General features: G+C 43.3%; 1 protein-coding gene across 1 annotated transcript in view; it reads left to right on the plus strand.

Moving 5' to 3' along the window:
• DDX31 (DEAD-box helicase 31) overlaps window positions 1–17,677 on the plus strand; it is a 76,190-nt gene that overhangs the window by 34,902 nt on the left and 23,611 nt on the right. Inside the window, exons 15-18 of the mRNA XM_023516200.1 lie at window positions 3,738–3,788; window positions 5,415–5,554; window positions 9,800–9,881; window positions 16,117–16,228. Coding sequence (XP_023371968.1) covers window positions 3,738–3,788; window positions 5,415–5,554; window positions 9,800–9,881; window positions 16,117–16,228 — 385 coding nt within the window. The remainder of the gene's footprint in view (window positions 1–3,737; window positions 3,789–5,414; window positions 5,555–9,799; window positions 9,882–16,116; window positions 16,229–17,677) is intronic.

Genomic DNA, 17,677 nt, shown 5'->3' on the forward strand with positions numbered 1-17,677 from the left:
CCAGGACGGCCGTCCTTCCCCTCATCTCCGTCCCTGTCCCAGGACGGCCGTCCTTCCCCTCATCTCCGTCCCTAACCCAGGACGGCCGTCCTTCCACTCATTCTCCAGTAGCTTAGGCTTGAGTGGAAAGAAGTACCTAAAGAAATGTCTGGGTTGAATCTGGGTGAGGGAAAATGGGGAGTGGTAGGCAATGGTTGACTGTTAAGAGGGGTTGCCCCAACACAGGAGTAGTGGGAGTCAGAAAGGTTGTGTCTCAGCCCGTTGTCCAGAGCTGAGTCAGCCAAGTGCAAAATAGACCCTTGAGGAATCCCAGTGAGAGGCTGCTGGCCGCCTTTTTACCTCACTGTTTCCGTGTGTTTGCACTCAGAGTCTTGTGAACATCATGTGCTGTTTCAGAGTCTTATCTATGTTTCCTGGTGGAATTTACTAAACCAATGAGCATTAAATTTTTTACAAAGCCTGTCTGTAAAGCTTAGGCAGCCTATTGTCTACATGTATCTTCCACTTAAATAAAATAAATCATTTCTTAACAAGAGCTTAGCAGATTTAAGAGCCATCAGTTTTTCTAAAGACATCAGCTGTGGTTAGTGTAGAAAGCGCTTGCCGCTCCCCTTTAGATAGAACATTCTATGTTGTGTTCTCAAAGGCATCAGCTCTGCAGTGTCAGCCTTCAGCCTTCAGAGCATGTGGGAGCTGTCTGGAAATACCGCTTGGGTGGTTGACACACTTGTGCGTGCACACTTAACAGATTCAGCCCACCCACCACTCAGAGGAAACTGGCAAATCCCAGGTGCAAGTGAAGGCCACACGCCTGAGTGGTGTGGGGAGTGCTGGTGGGACAGTGTCTTCCTTGAGTCCTGCCTCTGACCCCAAGAGATGCTGGGAGTGCTTCTTACAGCGACTTTGCACACTTTGTTTCTCAAAACTACATACACGTGAGTCCTTTGTGATCCTTAAAAGTGGTGGGGGAAGCTATTTACAGAAGGGTCTCACAGCTGTGAAATGGAGGAAAGGGATAGAGACCAATTTGCAGCCGTCAAGGTAACAATGAATATAGGCAAGGAGCATCAATAGATGGGAAGATTTTACAAATAGGACCATGTTATTTGCATGGTCTTCAAGTTTCGCTCCCCGGTGAAGGAGTAAGTACTACCCATCTTCGTGTGGAGGGAAGCCGGTGGACACTGCTCCAGCGATGGAGCGTTACCATACAGGACACGTGGCCAGTGGTGTGGAGCCTTGGGAAGCACACACTGTCCTGCCAGAATGCTTAACCCAGAACTTACATGAGGGAACGCCTCAGCAAATTTGGATTGTGGGATGTTCCTCAAGATTCCTGGACTCTTCAACAATGACAGTTAGCAAAAAACTGAGTAAGTTAATACTGTTCCAGAGTAAGGAGGCCTACAGAGACACAACAGCAGCATGCATGACCTGTGATGCCATCCTGGATTGGGAACGAGAAACAAAAGACGACGTCTGAAGTGCAGTCGGAGAAATTTGAATGTGGACCGCTTGTTAGAAAATAATTTCATTATTTCTTAGCTGTGATAATAGCATTGTGCTTGTGTAGAAGAATGTCCTTTTACTTAGGAAATGCTTGTTGAAGTATTTAGAGTAAATGTCATGACGCTTGCAACTTTTAGGTAGTTCAGAAAACTGTGTCTGTGTAAAGAGAGCGAGAGAGAGAAAGCGGGTGGGGCCAAGACTGGCCTTTTATGGATCCAGGTGAGAGCGCTGCAGGTGCTCACTGTGTTAGTCTGCAAACTTCTGTGGTTTAAATTTTTCTAAGTAAAAATTGTAGTGTAAATGATAAGCATTTATGATTGAAAGAAAAACAAGCATACAGCCAAGAACACACAGAGAAAAAGTAAAAATCACCCCAAATCCCCCTGTCCAGAGGTAACAGCATTTGACAATTTTGTGAGCCTCCTTCAGAGTATTGGTTCTCAGTGTATCTGTCTGTCACTGTATCCATATATCTTTTTTATATTTTTGTTTTGTTTTTGTTGTCCTCCTTTTTTCCCCTTTAATCTTTTTTTATTGAAGAATCCAGATCATTTGTCCTTTAGAACACATTGACCCCCGTCCTGGATTCGGCTAGTTGTGCCCTCACGGTGTTGACATGTTCCTGTTTCTCCCAGATGCCCTGTAAACTGACTGTGTGTAGACACGTGGTTGAATTTAGGTTCTAGGTTTTAGTTTTCAGGATTTTTGGCAAGAATACATGGTAGACTAAGGCTGTACTCTCTGTGTCCTACTGCATGACAGCTGTCTTCTTAAATACGTCAGAACTTTTACATGGCCTCAGAAGTATAAAGGTCCATTAAAGGCTGTCCAGCTTCCATCCCTCACCTGGAGGCAACAAATTTTTATGAGCTTTTGGGTTTTTCTCTTCACTATTTCTTATTGAAATGTGAGCAAATACGTTTATATTTTCACAGTTTCTTACATGAAAGCCTACCTTGGGTAGTTGTGTAAGACTCTATTATGTAAGATACTGCCGCAGTTCATCCGACCTGTCTTCTGCTGACAGACAGATCTGCTGTTCTACACGGTGCTGACGTGAATAGCCCTGTGCACGTATATCATTTTGTATTTTGTATCTTTGGATGAATTTCTAGAAATGCCATTCCTCAAGTGTGTATGTAATTTGGCTAGATATTACCAAATCCCGTGCTGTAGGGACTCGCGCTGGCAACGTCTGAGGGGTCCAGCACCTTCTTTGATGGTGGGCTGCAGACACAGCAGCCTTGGAGACTGAGAGTGAAGTGGACCTCCTTCAAGGGCTCCTTTCACTTCTTCTCTGTGTGTCCCTGGATGGATGACTTAGCCTCCCTGAACCTTGGTTTCCCCATCTGTCAAAGGAGGGTAATAGTTGTTTTGAGGAGTTGTGGAGATAATTGCAGAGCATAGTGTGTGGTGTGTGGTATGTGCTCCGTGACTGGGAACATTCTTGTTACAACTGCTGTGCTGAAAAATGAATCTGAGTGAGAATTTGTTGCCAAAGACAAGGAGATTCCCATTTTCTGCTCTCTGCTGGAATGGTGAGACTAAAAAGAGCAGAGGATTTTTGCTCTTTGGGTAGTGACCAGTTGAAAAGATAATTTAAATTTCCATTGCTTGTGTAAGTTTTCAGCTGCCTAATTAAGTCTTTGAAGTGATTCCTGGATCTGGCCTGGATTCGAATTTAGCTATCAGAAGGGACTGGGTGCTACTTGATCATTACTGCTTTCTGAGGCTAATAACCAAAGTTCTTAGGAAATATTTTGCAGCTTACGTACAAGTGAGTGCCTTGAGGGGTCACATTTAGAAGCATGCTTCACAGCTGTGCCTTCATTAGGCCTCACTTACAGGGATGGGTTTGGGGTAATAATTCAGATAAACTGGATTCATAAAACATGCTAGAAGTTTTCAGAATACTCATACATGACACAATCGATAATCACTGTGTATGTTTCTGGGCTAACCTGTAGATTCTGTCATTTTAGCAAAATGGGTTGTGGCTTCCTTACCAACCAGTTCTGTTGAACTTGCCCCCAAATCAAAATTTTTGACCATAAATGGATTTTAGTGGATCCCTGAGGCCCTTGAAATTGTATGCAGGATTATGTAGAGGGAGTGGGTGCACTAGGGGTGGGTGAACTCTTTGGGTTTACAGTAAATTATCAGACATATCCATGGCCCAAAAAAGATTCAGAAACTCAGTCCTAAACCATACTCTTTCTGTTTTGAAGGACGTTGCGGCTCGGGGCTTAGATCTCCCTCAAGTCACGTGGATTGTTCAGGTAATTTTTTAGTTGTTAAGACGTAAGCTTTAGGCGGGGATGTGTGATCATGAGTGGATACATTGGCTTTAAGTAGAATAATTATTACTACTCTCTTGGGTGTTGCCCTGGTAACCAAGCAGCAGACCAGTCTTATCTGCACACTTCTCCTGACATCCTTCCTTAACCCAGCCTGCCTAACCGCTGCAGCAAAACAGCCAGAATGTGCATCTGCAGGAGGGAGGTGGCAGGTACTCCTGCTCCCAGACTGATTCATGTCACAAACCAAAATTTCAGCCATCTGAAAATGAGAGGAATTACCTGGGCTCCTGGGAGGCCTCATTGTGTCCAGAAGGAGATGGCTCAGCTGTCCTGAGAGCTGTGTCCGTGCACATTGACCTGCAGGGAGCAATTAAGTTCTTGACAGCATCTTAGACATACCTCTAGCGTTAGACTCTTTGCCAGAGGGTACAGGTGTTAGCACTAGGGTCTCCTGGTTTTAGTTTTATTTTTTCTTTTCATTAGTCTGCAGAATGGTACTTTTAAGCCTTTGTGTGTGGGGGCCAAGGGACATGTGCCCTGTTTACATGAGTCGTGGTTTATTCACATTTTAATGGAATTGCATGCCTGTCAGTGGCTAGGAAACCTGATATGTTCGCCATAGACGATCACTTTGGGACCCTATAGGGGCATTGTGTCTTCTTTCCTCTTGGTCACAGAGTGAATTGAAGATAAAGCAATGGTAATTTTAATGTGTGGGAGGCCAGACATACAAAATTGATCATTTAGAGCTGCTTATATTGTGAATATAGATAAGTTTAATGTGCCTAGTCTTGGTCCTCGGATCTTGTTAGTATGCGCACGCATGTGGGGGTGACAGCAAAGAAAAGAGGAGGAATGAATATAGGATCAGTTAGTTTTAATGGCAACAATTATTGCCAAAGAAAACACAAAATGCTGTGCGTAATTCATTCTGCCGAGTTATGAGTCTGCCCTTTTGCCTGAATCAGAAATGCTGTCCGTGGGAGCAAAAGCAGGTCCCTACTTGCAAGGAACTTGCCCCTCCACTGGCTCACAGCTCTGCTCCACAGGGACCGAGTGGAACTGCAGGGAGGTGGTGGTGGGGACGGGCTCCAGGGCCTGCCCCTGGTGGCCAGCAGCAGAGCTGGACTCTGCAGACAGAGTAGTCAGCCTCCTTTGTCCCTACACCTCCTGGGGTCCTCTGCTGCCTCATTCCCACTGCTTTGTCTACTGAGGAAGTAGGCCAAGGTCCTGTGGTCATGCTGGAGAAATGCACCACCGCCTGCCTACGTTTTCACCTTGCATGGTCACCTTAGTGAAAAGATGCAAATACAAAAATGAAGAGACCTGTGGAGAAATAAAATTAAAAAGGAGATACTGGGATGAGAAGACATCTCGTTTATCTGAAACTTGGCCACTGTTCACATTTGCATGTCAGAGCCTTGTTATTTCCAATGAAGCCAGGAGTTTCAGGGTTGAGTGACTTCTCCTTGTGATTGTGCTAGGGTAACCATAGCACCAGGATTTAATTCTTAGGATACCTGGAGGCAGGTGAGGGGTATTGCACTTCCAATTAATGGCAATCCCTTGATCTATGAATGCCTTCATTTTTGTTACCCTTTTTAGTACAACGCTCCGTCTTCACCTGCAGAATACATCCATCGGATTGGAAGAACTGCCCGGATTGGCTGCCATGGGAGCAGCCTGCTCATTTTGGCTCCTTCGGAGGCAGAATATGTCAACTCGTTGGCTTCTCACAAAATCAAGTGAGTCAGAAACCTGAAAGTGGTTTCAGCTGATCTCACCTAATTAACTTTCTGTCGCTTTTTACAGTGGATGGGCCTTGTAAGCTGAAGAAGAGCCATTAACCCTTGTGATCCCTAAACGAGTCCCAGAATAGCCAGTGGCAAAAACTAAAACCCTTAATGCCATCAGCACATGACAATTGTCATTGCATTGCCAGACTAAGGCACAGGACGATCTGTGGCACTCGGTTTCTTTTTAGAAGTGTGTTTCGTTTCTCTTATTGTAAAATAATGTGCACAGCCCTCACAGCCTCTTAAAGACCTTTTTTTATTCACAACTTTTATTGCTTGCAATTAACATTTTGTATGTTCAAAGTTGATTTGTCTTTTAAAAAAATAAAAACAATACTTTTCGATCATGACGCAGTTCCCCTCCCCTAGGAAAATGAACGCAGACGGGAATGATTTTGAGGCACCCGTATTGTGTGTAGTACAGCGTTGGCACCTCACATGCCCCTCACATGCCCCTGGCTGCTGTGCTGCTCAATGGGAGGATTTTATTTCTTTTCTTTCCTTGCTCAGAACTCTCTCTCTCGCTAGTAAGACTTTTCAAAACTCTTTCAGGGTTGTTAGTGTGAAGATTTGTAGATTAAGGTTTACCCAGAAAATGTGCCGGGCATCCTTTAGTGCTATAAGGATTCTCACAGGCAGGAACCTGCTCTTGGTAGTAATTTCAGGTGGGCCAAAGTAAAGATAGTTTGGGTTTTCCTTTTATTCACTTTGTTCCTTATCTTAATATAATCTGTCACTTGAAAAAGTGGCTTTGTTTCAGGAAGACATGTGTATTGTATCTTAATTGTGAAGGAAATCTTCATGTAGGCCAACTAGTTAGTCACTTTCCATCTGGCACTATTCTCCAGCTGAACTCTGAGCCCCCGAGGCCGGTGGCCAGGCCTGCTCCTTGCAGCCTATTTAGCCTCTAGGCTGGCGCCATACCAGGCCAGTGCACTCCAGAAACACGAGGAAAGCTGGTTGGTAGAGCTGGTGCTCTCTCCTTCACTCACCCGGTTTTCACAGCTGGGAGCCCATCAAGGTGCTCTAGCTGGTTTTCTGCTCATGGGAATTTGTGTGCATGTGGAGAGCACTTTCAGAATTGTGTGTTGTGGCCTCATGATAGAAAATTTAGTCACTCTACCTCGACAGCCTGTCAGTTGCTCCACACTTTTCTTCTTCCTTGCATTCTAGGCCGACAAATCCGCTTTCTCCCATTGCTTCCCCTCAGCAGCTCTCCGGGCACTCTCCCTGCCCACTCACTTGGACATCCTCTTCTCCTTAGGAAAAGGAGCGGCAATAGTTACAGAGTCATGCAGTCATTGTCTGAGGCCAGAGTATACAACTTGGTGCCTCTGTCTCCACTCTCTTCAGTTTTTACTGTAAGAAACTCAAGTTGTTGCTGTGAAGCATTCAAATATAAATCTAAAGTTAAAGAGGGAAAGCAGGAATTACATAGACATGAACCATTCGTGTGCCCTGAATATTTTAAAGGTAAAACAAGGACAGTCATCTACTATGATGTTTTCTGGAAAATAGTATGCTAGCATTCATGTAAGATTCAGCACGATGTTTGCATTAAAAGAAGAGATCTCGTGAGTGCCAGGGACATGGACTTGGAGAACAAATTGAGAAGGGTGATTAAGTAGAGAAGTACTGAAGGAAGAGATTTAGGTCTTTGCAGGAGAGACTGACTATAGGTTGTTGTTAGAACATTTATGTGAGCAGAGAAGAGTCCTGTGTGGGTCCCACTTGCTGGTATCTGCCCTGAAAATTCCCCTGCTGAGGGGCCTAGCCCTGGACTGCTCCCTGCCCTACGGGCTAGGGGAAATGGACCTGGACCTGGACAGAGCAGGATGTGGGTCCTTGTTTTATGGCCACATATTATATACTTCCCCATTTCTGTTTGAGGGAAGGCTATACATTGGGTATCTGTGTATAAACTGTGTCCTTAACTGAATTAAAAAAAATTTATTAAGAACTGGTTGCGAACTATGCCATGGGAAGAAGCAGACTTGAGCCTTTTTAGAATCTAAAAGGTATACTTCTGAATATTTTTCAAAGGGAGAGTGGGAAGAAATGTGTATATGTTCTGTGCCTAAGAATGTGAGAGCCAGGCAGCAGGATGCGGTGTGGCTAACAAATTGCAGAGAAGATTTAGGAAGGCAGATGAGGCTCTTGCTGCAAGGACCATCACGACAAATTGCTGCCTGCCTTCACAGACCCAGTGCTGTGGAACTCACCCTGACAATTTAATTTAGCAGACTGGGCAAAAGACAGGTTTCCTAGGCCATGGCTGCCTCTGTCTGAAAGCTTAGAACTTTGCTTCTGTATCCTTTTGACTTCTTCATATTTGCCAACTCAACTTTTTTCTGCTTTTCCTTTAAATGTGTTCCTAATGAAAGTCATCACTGGTTTATTAAAATGTAAATGTTTCATCAAAACATGTATTTCTTAGATCAGGCATGAGACAGTTCCCTGAATTTATTTATCTCTTTCATACTAGGGTGGGGGTGATTCAGATCTGTTGATAGACCCATAAATAATCATAGTAGGTTTGCTTTGTTCCTCAGAAGTAACAATTTCTTGGAAGGAGGAAGAAGGCCCTTTTATACCTTAAATCAGTCTGGTTCATTCTTAATTCCTGTTCTCCTTAGGGTTAGGCCCTCATTGTGGCCATGTGGACACGTGGCATTGGAGTTGTGCCGTAGCTGGAATAGCAGTGCTTCTGGGCATTTGGAAAGACTGCCTTTCTGTGGCAGAACTAGTTTTTTATATTCCTGACGGCAAATGACATTATTCTTTTTCCTTCCTGCTTTGAGATTTGACTTCCAGGTTCTTACATTTCTTTTACTTTGTTATTAACCCCTCCCCCCTTTTTTTCCTTAAGAAAAAAGTGATGAATGGAGGCAAATGAGGTAGACAAAAAAAAGATAGGACTGGGCTGTTTTTACCTTCCTGAAGGTCTCCAGGCATAAATAAAAGGCAAGTTCAGTAGCCATTCATTCTTCTCTCATAGGGAAAACAGATTTCCCATGAACCCGTGGGTGCTCTCACTCTGACTCCGTCCTTTCAGCACATGCTCTGCCTGCTCTGATTGACTCTGGCTGCTGTAAAAAGACTTCGCATATCCATAGGGCTGTGAGTTGGCAGCAGAGAAGATGCTGAGGGTGGGGGCTGGGGGTGTTCAGGGAGGAGATGACACATCTCAGGTAAATCGCTGTAAAGATGTGACATTTTCATTCATGGCCTTGTCAGAGTAACTGTTGGGGGAAGGGGCATTGTCTTCTCCCACGTAAGGAGTTGCCATTCATGTTTTAATTTACTGTTACATTTTTTAAAACAACAACAACAACAACAAAAATACAATAAAATCATTTGTCTTTCTGTGATCTGTTTTTCTTCCCCAGAACTCCTCCTTCTCTTTCTTTCCTTTCTCCCTGGGAAGTATCTTCTCAGCAGCTCGTATTTCCTCCTTCATCTCTAACACACGAGTGTATCTGCTTCCCACACGTGAATGCCGTGGCCTTGCAGACGACTGGGTGGAGTGTAGGCTTCAGACTCCTCTGGCAGCAGGTCCAACTGTTTTGTTCTGGCTCCTGATGGCTTCTGTTCATGACTGAAGCCCAAATTCTGGTTTTAGCAATTTGCATGTAGCTCTAGCTTCATCATAGATCTTTTGGTCCTCACTCCTAATAATTAGGGGACAAGAATAGTAAAGATTCTCCAAGGCAGAAGTAGAGTAATATTGCTGAGGGTGGGGTCTTTGTTCCCTGTTACCCTGCACTGGGTGTTTGGATAGTTGTGGATATTTACCCACCTTTTTCTGCCTTAAAAAAAGTATAAAACTAAGACTCTATGAAATTTTTTTCATCATCTGTTCAAGTCAATGAGGCATACTTGTTTAGTATTCAAGATTTATTAAGAAATAATGACACAGTCTCTATAATGGAAATTGTAAATGTAACCTATTTTAAATTCATCAAGAAGCAAGGAAATTGTTGGGAATATTATTCCATCTATCCCTTTAATATGATAGACGTTCCCTCCTTTTGAATTCCTGAGGGTTTAGGGAAATGTTCCCTTTCCTGGGAAGGTGTCGCTTGTACTTGATGTGTCTAACTCGCTGGAGAATAGGCCAGTTTTATGCCTCAGGATTTTGGATCTTTTGAAAGAACAAAAAGTTTACCTTGATACAATCCCTTTCTATTACAGCATTTCAGAGATTAAGGTGGAAGATATTTTGTCTGTTCTGACAAGGGATGATTGTTTTCAAGGGAGACTGTGGAGAAACCAGGTAAGTCTTATTATTTATTGTGCATGCTGCTAAGAGATGTGACTCATTTCTTGATTTGGGATAGTAGAGATTGTGTGTGTGTCTCTGTGTTAGTTATTTCCTCTGTCAAACAAAATATATATTTTAAGGACCATGAACATTAGATGGAGCCCAATCTTGTGTTTTCTCTTCTTTCTTCTGGGCATGTTCGCTGGTCTCATCCGGTTAATGGGCTGCTCCCATTCTGGGAGTCTGCCAGACAGCAGCTACCTAGGAAGAAGGTCTAGGCCAGAATGAGTCTGACGGGTCTGGAACAGTATTACATGCTCAACCCTGGTGGTCCTTGTCCAGTTTAAGAGCAAGGACAACTCACTAGACCTGTCTATCTAAGACAGCATGGAAAAAATAAATGTTTCAGATATACTTAGTTCATTCATTTTTTTAATGTGTGTGTGCTATCCACAGAGGAAGAGTAAAGTTGAGATCATTAAGAAGAAAAATTTTTATTATCCATGCTGTTCCATATGGAGATTCTGAGCAGGTGCAGACAGCCCTGAACATCCTTTCCTTTCTCTTCTAAGGTGTCAGCCCCACTAGATAATCATTTCCCTACTCCACCCCAGCCCATTATTCAGTATATTGGGCACAAGTATGTGTCATGTTGCTGTATGTAGTTTTACCTATGAAATATTAATTACTTGAATATCTTACATTTGTTTTCTTGTGCCTGAAGATGGACTGGAAAATCAGAGCCAAATCAAGCTTAAGAGTTTCTTTTTCTAGTGTGTGCTTTTATTTGGGTTGATATTCTCCTTGATGCAGGGACAAAATTTGACTGACCCTGACTTAACTTTTCTTGTTCCAGACAGTATCTAAGAAATGTTTCTAATAAAAGGAGAGGAAATAATCATAACATCTATTACCTGAGTGTGTACTCTGGGACCTGGGACTATGCTAAGCTCTTTACACACATGATTCCATTTAATCCTCCTTGCAACCCTAGAAGGTAGATATTATCCCAATTTATAGACAGGGAAACTGAGACTTAAAGCTCTTCCATAGGGACACACTAATAATCATTTATCCTTCTAGAATTCAAAATCAGACAGTCTCACTTCAAAGCATGTGTACTTTGTCACTCTGGGTAGACTGCTGTGGCGTCATAGCTCACAGCAACCTCCAGCTTTGGGCTTAAGCGATTCTCTTGCCTCAGCCCCTGAGTAGCTGGGACTACAGGCGTCCACCACAGTGCCTGGCTATTTTTAGAGATGGGGTCTCGCTCTTGCTCAGATTGGTGAATTGCTTTTTAAATAAGGCATATTAGCCGTTCTCACAGAGGTTTAATTTAGCCAATAAATGGTACCACAACAGAGATCTCTGTGATCAAATAAGATGTTAAAGAGTCACGTAATCAATAATTGTTATATTATTTTAAGTAATAACAGTATTTCATTTCAAGTATCCAGGCCATGCTGGACTTGGCACCATCCTTTATTACAAGTTTGTTCGTCATCAGGAGAACTGGCAGGTGACCACACAGATCTTTACTGGTCTTGGCATACTTCTGTTTTTTTGGAACTATTGTAAATTCTAGTTAAGATTTTTTTTCTTTTTCTTTTTTTTAAATGTCCCACAGATAATTCATTAAAGGTTCCAGGACAGCTCTTTTGACATCAGCAAGGAGCATGTGGGGACGGTTTAAGGAGGCCTTGCTGCAGAGTGGCCGAGAGCCAGGGCCTTGGGTCAGACCCCTAATCTGTCACTTACTAGCTGTATGACTTTGGGCCAACATTAGACCTTTCCAAACCTCGGTTTCTTCGTGTGTGAAGTTGAGGTTATAATACTCTTCTCATAAGGAGATTGGCGAATTGTGTGAGAAGTAACCCTAAAGCCCCACTTACAATGTACAGCACCACGTGGTGTTGACTATTAGTATTATTATTATTATTATTATCTGTAGTCACATGAGTCAGTAGCAGATGTGCACTGAAAGCCCAGACTCAGTGGCGGGACCCAGGCCCCTATGTCTGCTGTATCATAGTAAGTGGATCATTGTCCTCTGCCTGCTCTACTGCTTGGAGAGCAACAGAATTACAAAATCAGACCGTAGAAGTTCGCTCACACCTAGTCGTAGGTATATGTTTTCTGGGACTGGCTTTGGTGTCAGTCTTTATGCCTAAGCCCAGATCATTTCTCTGCAGGGAGCTGATGATGGGTGTGTCTGAGCAGCTCCGAGAAGCTGTGGAAGGGCAGTGAGGCCCTCCTGAAAGACTTGTCCCCAAAAAGGAGTGGAGCAGCTGCATTTCTTCTGCTCTCAGCAATAAGCCACAGTCATTTTTTTTTAACATCTGTCCTTCTGTGGCTCTGCAGCACCAGTTCTTCTCCTTAAGGCTTTCCTCTGGCTTGAGGCCAGCCGTGAAGCCTTTCTGAGTCCTCAGGAGCCCTTCTAACACCCAGGGTAGGAGCCGGAGCCGGAGCCGGGTCAGACAGACGTGGGGCCTGCCTCGCCTCACACCTGATAGCTCTGCAACCCTGCACAGGTAATCTCCTCAGCCTCAGTTTTCCCATCTGTAAAATGAGGAGAACAAGAGTGCCCTCAGGAGATTGCTATGAGCTTGAAATAAAATGAGGCATGATATACTCTGCTCAGTTTCGAAGAAGACAACCCTGTCTTCTTCTCTCAGCTCATGCCCCTGCCATGGTGGAGAGGAATGAATTGAGAGCTTTGATGCAGCTAAGTGTTTAAGAAAAAATGCTGAGCGAGGTTGGGCTCTCACTGATACTGTTATAACTGGTTAACGTGGAAAGCTGAATTAACCATACTGGGTTCAGCGGTCATGTCCATAAAGACCTGGCTTGTTGGGCCACATTGAACTTTAACTCAAAGGAAAAAGAAAAACTAAGCTAAATAGGCTGTGTTACTAATTATTACATTACAGCCTGAGAAAGTGTTTTATGTGAGTAATCCATGTTAGTAAAAAGAGTAAAGTAGATGCTGGATACAACTTCTCATTCTCTTTTGCATAAGAAATACAGTATGTCTTAATTGCTGCTTTCAGTTTGGGAAAGTCTTGAGCATGTGAACGAACGCAAGGCAGAGGAATACAGGTTCCGGAGGTAGGCTTCTGTGGCATGTGGCAGACGCCTCGTTATAGCACCCTTCTTCACCTGCTTGATTGAAGTCCACTGTAAATGTCCCTTTGGCATATACATTCTTGGGCTTCTGTGAACAGAAAGAAAGCGAGTGAAGCATCTGTAAAATGTATATTTCATATTTAGGTATATAAAATATATATCGCTATGTCTGGGTGTGTGAATGTTCACCCACCTACAAAGAGAATAAATTTGATCTTTCAACTTTACTGAGAAGCACTCAGAAGGTTCTAGGGACCAAGGGGGTAAAACTCAGCATGGCAATAAAATGATTAAAACAAAATCATTTCATACACAAAAACCTTCCCTTATCATTGCTACCATCTAAAACTTTTTATAACAAAAATAATCTGGCCTAACAAAAATAATCTGACCTAGTTACCTTAGACTCATCTGCTGCTCCTTGAAAGGTGTGAAGCTTTATCATCAAAGCATACACCCAAGCATTTTCCTACAGGTTTTTTTCTTCCATGGAATATGCCCATAAACTGACCCTAACAAACTGTTGCTGCCATTGTGTGATATTAAAACAAGTTCAGAGCCCCTTGCTCATCCTTTTTCATGGTCTGTTCTTTCCAAGATCAGTAGGGTATACAAGACAAAGGTGTATTGAGTTTGGCTAGATGGTTGGAAATAGGTTTTCCAGAACTACCTGTGGTCCACTAGTTTGGCTTCATTAACCAGCTGTGGATCCAGGTGTTTGAGGGTGGGAGAGCCAGGCCTGCGAGGCCTGCAGGGACATTCAGAGACACTCAGGGCTCCACCCTACAGCGGGTGAGGAGCCTGTGACCGTCTGGGGCTAACATGGTGCTACCTGACTCAGCCCCTCTGTTTTCAGCTCGAATGCAAATGGTCCTCCCCAGAAGAAAACCAAAAATACCTCATTCATTCTCAAGAGGGGCAATTTAAAAGTAAAGTATTTCTGAAAATGCAGAGTACCAAGGAGTAAAAGATGGTTTCTCTGAGCACTATTATATTTTCTGCCATTAACTTTTTCTTACATTTTACTAAAACTGACCTTATAATTTGAAACATGTGAACTTAGTTTTATAATTTTTTCTACCTATTTCACTTGTGTACACGCTCACATTATATATATGTAATTTTTTTTGGGGGGGGGGCTAGTTGGGAAGAAAAGATGCCTCATTTTGAAACCTAAAGGGGAGAATAAGAAAAGCCCTTTGTAATATATTGCCATATTATCACTAAATCCCCTGACAGTTGTGACACAGAAGCAAGTCACCTGTCACTTAAGCTTGAGGTCTCTTTAATTTTCTCCTGGAATTCGCACCAGGCTGTCTTTAATTTGAGGCCTTTATTGGAATTCTGAAACCTCTCTGCCTCCCTGGCTCTCAGATCTATTCTGAGCGCTGTTACAGAATGTATACAATAACCAACAGAGGGATTCGGAGAGGGCTGGAGCTCTGTTTATTTAACACTCTAGAGGGATTTTTGTGCTTATTCGGTCCTGGCTGCCCGGCTTTCAATATCGCTTTGACAACCATTCTGCCCTTCTCATTAATTTTAAACAGTTAAAACACAGGAAAAAGAGGAAAAAGTTTTCATTATTAAAGTGCTTTACTTTTTAATAACAGAGGATTCTGTCCGCCAGGGGAAAGGGCATCCTCGCTAATTTCACATTCATATTAAAAAAAAAAAAAAACGCAGAGAAGGTGACAGTTGCACTGCTGAGGTGGCTTAACGAAAGGAGGGCAGCAAAAAAAAGTTTGCATTTCACATCAGTTAAGAGGGTAAAAAAAATCCTTGTTAATGACAATAGCAAATGTCCACTTTGGTAACACAGATCCTGAGTGACTTTTCTCTTGACATTTTAGCAGATAGAACCCTTGGGGGACCTTGTACTGTGAAATCAGCTAGCCTGTCATCAACCAAACTGGTAGCAAGAATGATTTGACTAAACCAAAAACATTTTCAGGTTGTTAAGTCTCTATTAATATAGAGATGAATGTCGATCCAAAAAATGGGACTTTTTATTCTCTCTCCTTTGTTCTTCCTCTGTCAGTCTGAAAAGTGAAAGAGAGGCTGGGAGAGTCTCGGTGAGGCCAGACGCAGGCGCTCACACGCTGTCCTCTGCAAGGTTAAGAAGCATGACCCAGGCCTCAAGCTGGGTCTGCCCCCGGTCCACGTTGTGGGGGTGGTAGAGGCAGAGGCTTAGCAGCACCACTCAGATGGGCAGCGTCCTTGGCACATTGGCCTCATGGGGTTAGAGCATCTCTGCTCTCTTAGATCTCATTTCACACTCAATAGAAAGCATTCAAGTTTGTTTTAAGATACAGGAAATAAAAACCACTAGATTTTTAGTGGGGATATTTAAGAAGGAAATTTTTTTTTTCTGGGACTATTAAAGGAAGAAAAGGAAACAATTATATGTCTTATTAACATTTTCCATCTGTAGGGACTTTCAGTGCACACAGATGTTACTTTTTATAATGGGATGGTTTGCTGCAAAGATGGAGGAGACCTTTGAATGTGATTGTGGAATAGCCCACTGCTTAACAGGTTCCTGGGAACTCAGCACAGTGGTTACCGGCTGAAGGAATGAAATACTCTGAAATAACTGCAAAGTCTGAACCTCTCTGGGAATTGGGGAAGCCTGCTCCGAGGTTCAAGGATGGGGCAGCTTTTAAAGGCAGAATTTTAGGCAGGTTACTGTGGAAAGCTCTTAGAGAGGAATTGTTAGTGTTCCACTGATGAGTGTTAGGGAAAGGAGAAGATCCGTTTAAGAATGACTTATGTTCAATGATGTTTTAAATGTCTGAATTGGACTTGGAAATTTCCAAAGTGTCTCCAATGGTCTTTGATTTTGAGCATGCATGAGAAGAGGTCAGGAAGGAAAGTAAATAAGTAAGTAAATAAATAAGTAAAGGGACCTGATCTGCTCCTCACAGAGCCACCATCATCTTTGCTTGACTTTCACATCTTCATAGCTCCCTTTCTTTCCCTAGTAATATCGAAAGGATTACCCTTGTTGGCCCCTAGGTGGTTACTATGTGATTTTACTGTTATTAAGTCTATTATAAACTGATTCATTATTCCTGACTCTGACTCTGTCTCTGCTTTAATCCTTCCACCACCCCCCCAGAAATCCCATGCTGTTGGCCCCCAGCACATCCGAGAGCAAGCCACGGTCTTGCAGACGATATTTGAAGATTATGTGCACTCCAGTGAGAAGAGGGTCTCCTGGGCAAAGAAAGGTCAGTGGATTTCATAGGTGCATGTGGAACGGGTATCCCAGCACCTTCACCCACGCACCCCCAGGCAGGATGAGAGGACAACTGGCGATCTCTGCTCACAAGCCAAAGCCTTCAATCTCCATAATTCTAAAGGGTTCCGAAGCAGGCACGGAAGGCTTTAAAGTGATATTAAATGTTAATTTCATCCTTCCCCATGTTTTGCACAAATGAGGCTTTATGTTGGCTTCTATCAGGACTAGAGCTTTGACCCAACAACTTGGATCTTAGGCATCTGATTTTCTGTTTCTTTGGAAAAGAGAAGAGATGTGACACGTCAGTAGAAATAATTACATACATGGAAATTAGAGATGAAGGTAGGGGCTAGAAATACTAGACCTGAGCAGTTCCAATTTGAAGGTACAAAGAAAAATGAGAAAGAACAGTAGTGAGGGTGGGCTATAGACCATGAACTCAATTCCTAGGAAATTTGTAAAAGAGTTAGGTATTGATGTAATATTCAGGTCCTTTGTAGAATAAATTGGCTCCTGGGATAACCAGACATTAGGTGTGGGCTTAGCAGTTCACTCTGAACAGTGAGTGCTGCTAGGGGGTGGGGGCCAGGGGCTCATGGTAGCTGTTCATACGGGAATGTCTCGGCTGGTGACTGGCTCGGTACTAGTGAGACTTACTTCATGTTGGAGGACCCACAGTTCTTGTCAGTGACCTGCTGTTTTGAAAAAAAATCCCAATCTATCTTATTTATGTAGGAACACTGTAGCATTCTTTTTATTTAAAATCATTCAGTCAGCAAGTGTTTATTGAATTGGGCACTGTCCTGAGTGCTTGGAATACATGTGGTCAGAACAAAAAGCTGCTCACCTTTGTGCAGTGGAGGATGAGAGCAGCGAACAGTGAGCAAATAAACATAATATGCAGGTGGTCTACTAAAAAGTGATAGATCTGTGAAAAACAGAGCGAGACAAGGGCAGCGCAGGGGCTGACAGAGCAGCGTGTGTTTTAAGTAGGTGGTCGGAGTGGAGTGCACTGTGCAGGGGGGGCTTGGGTTTTCTTCCGAGTGAAGCGAGAGCCCTTGGAGGGCCTTGAGCAGAGATGTGGTGTCTGGCAAAGGTTTGAAAAAGGCCTCCTGGCCGCTGTGTGGGAGTACACTGGGGGCAGGGGCCAAAGCTGCATGGCTGGTTTGGGGAAGCGGTGGTCACCAGGAAATAGACAATAAAAACAGGTTAGTCAGCGAATATTTTCAAGTACCTGTTCCATGCCTTTAGCATGTTACAAGAACAATCCTTGGTTGCCATCATAAAACTCAAATAAATCAAGACTCCACAGTAGGAAGTCCCATTAGTTGCCACGGTACATACTGTCCATACACTGTATATCCTGCTAAACTTTTCACTGATAATCTTATCTCAGCATTTCCCTAAAGTGAATTCAGGAGTTCCTAAGGGTTTCCCT

This window comes from Otolemur garnettii, unplaced genomic scaffold (assembly GCF_000181295.1).
Source record: "Otolemur garnettii isolate 467f Iridium unplaced genomic scaffold, OtoGar3 scaffold00087, whole genome shotgun sequence".
In the NCBI taxonomy this organism is placed as follows: Eukaryota; Metazoa; Chordata; class Mammalia; order Primates; family Galagidae; genus Otolemur; species Otolemur garnettii.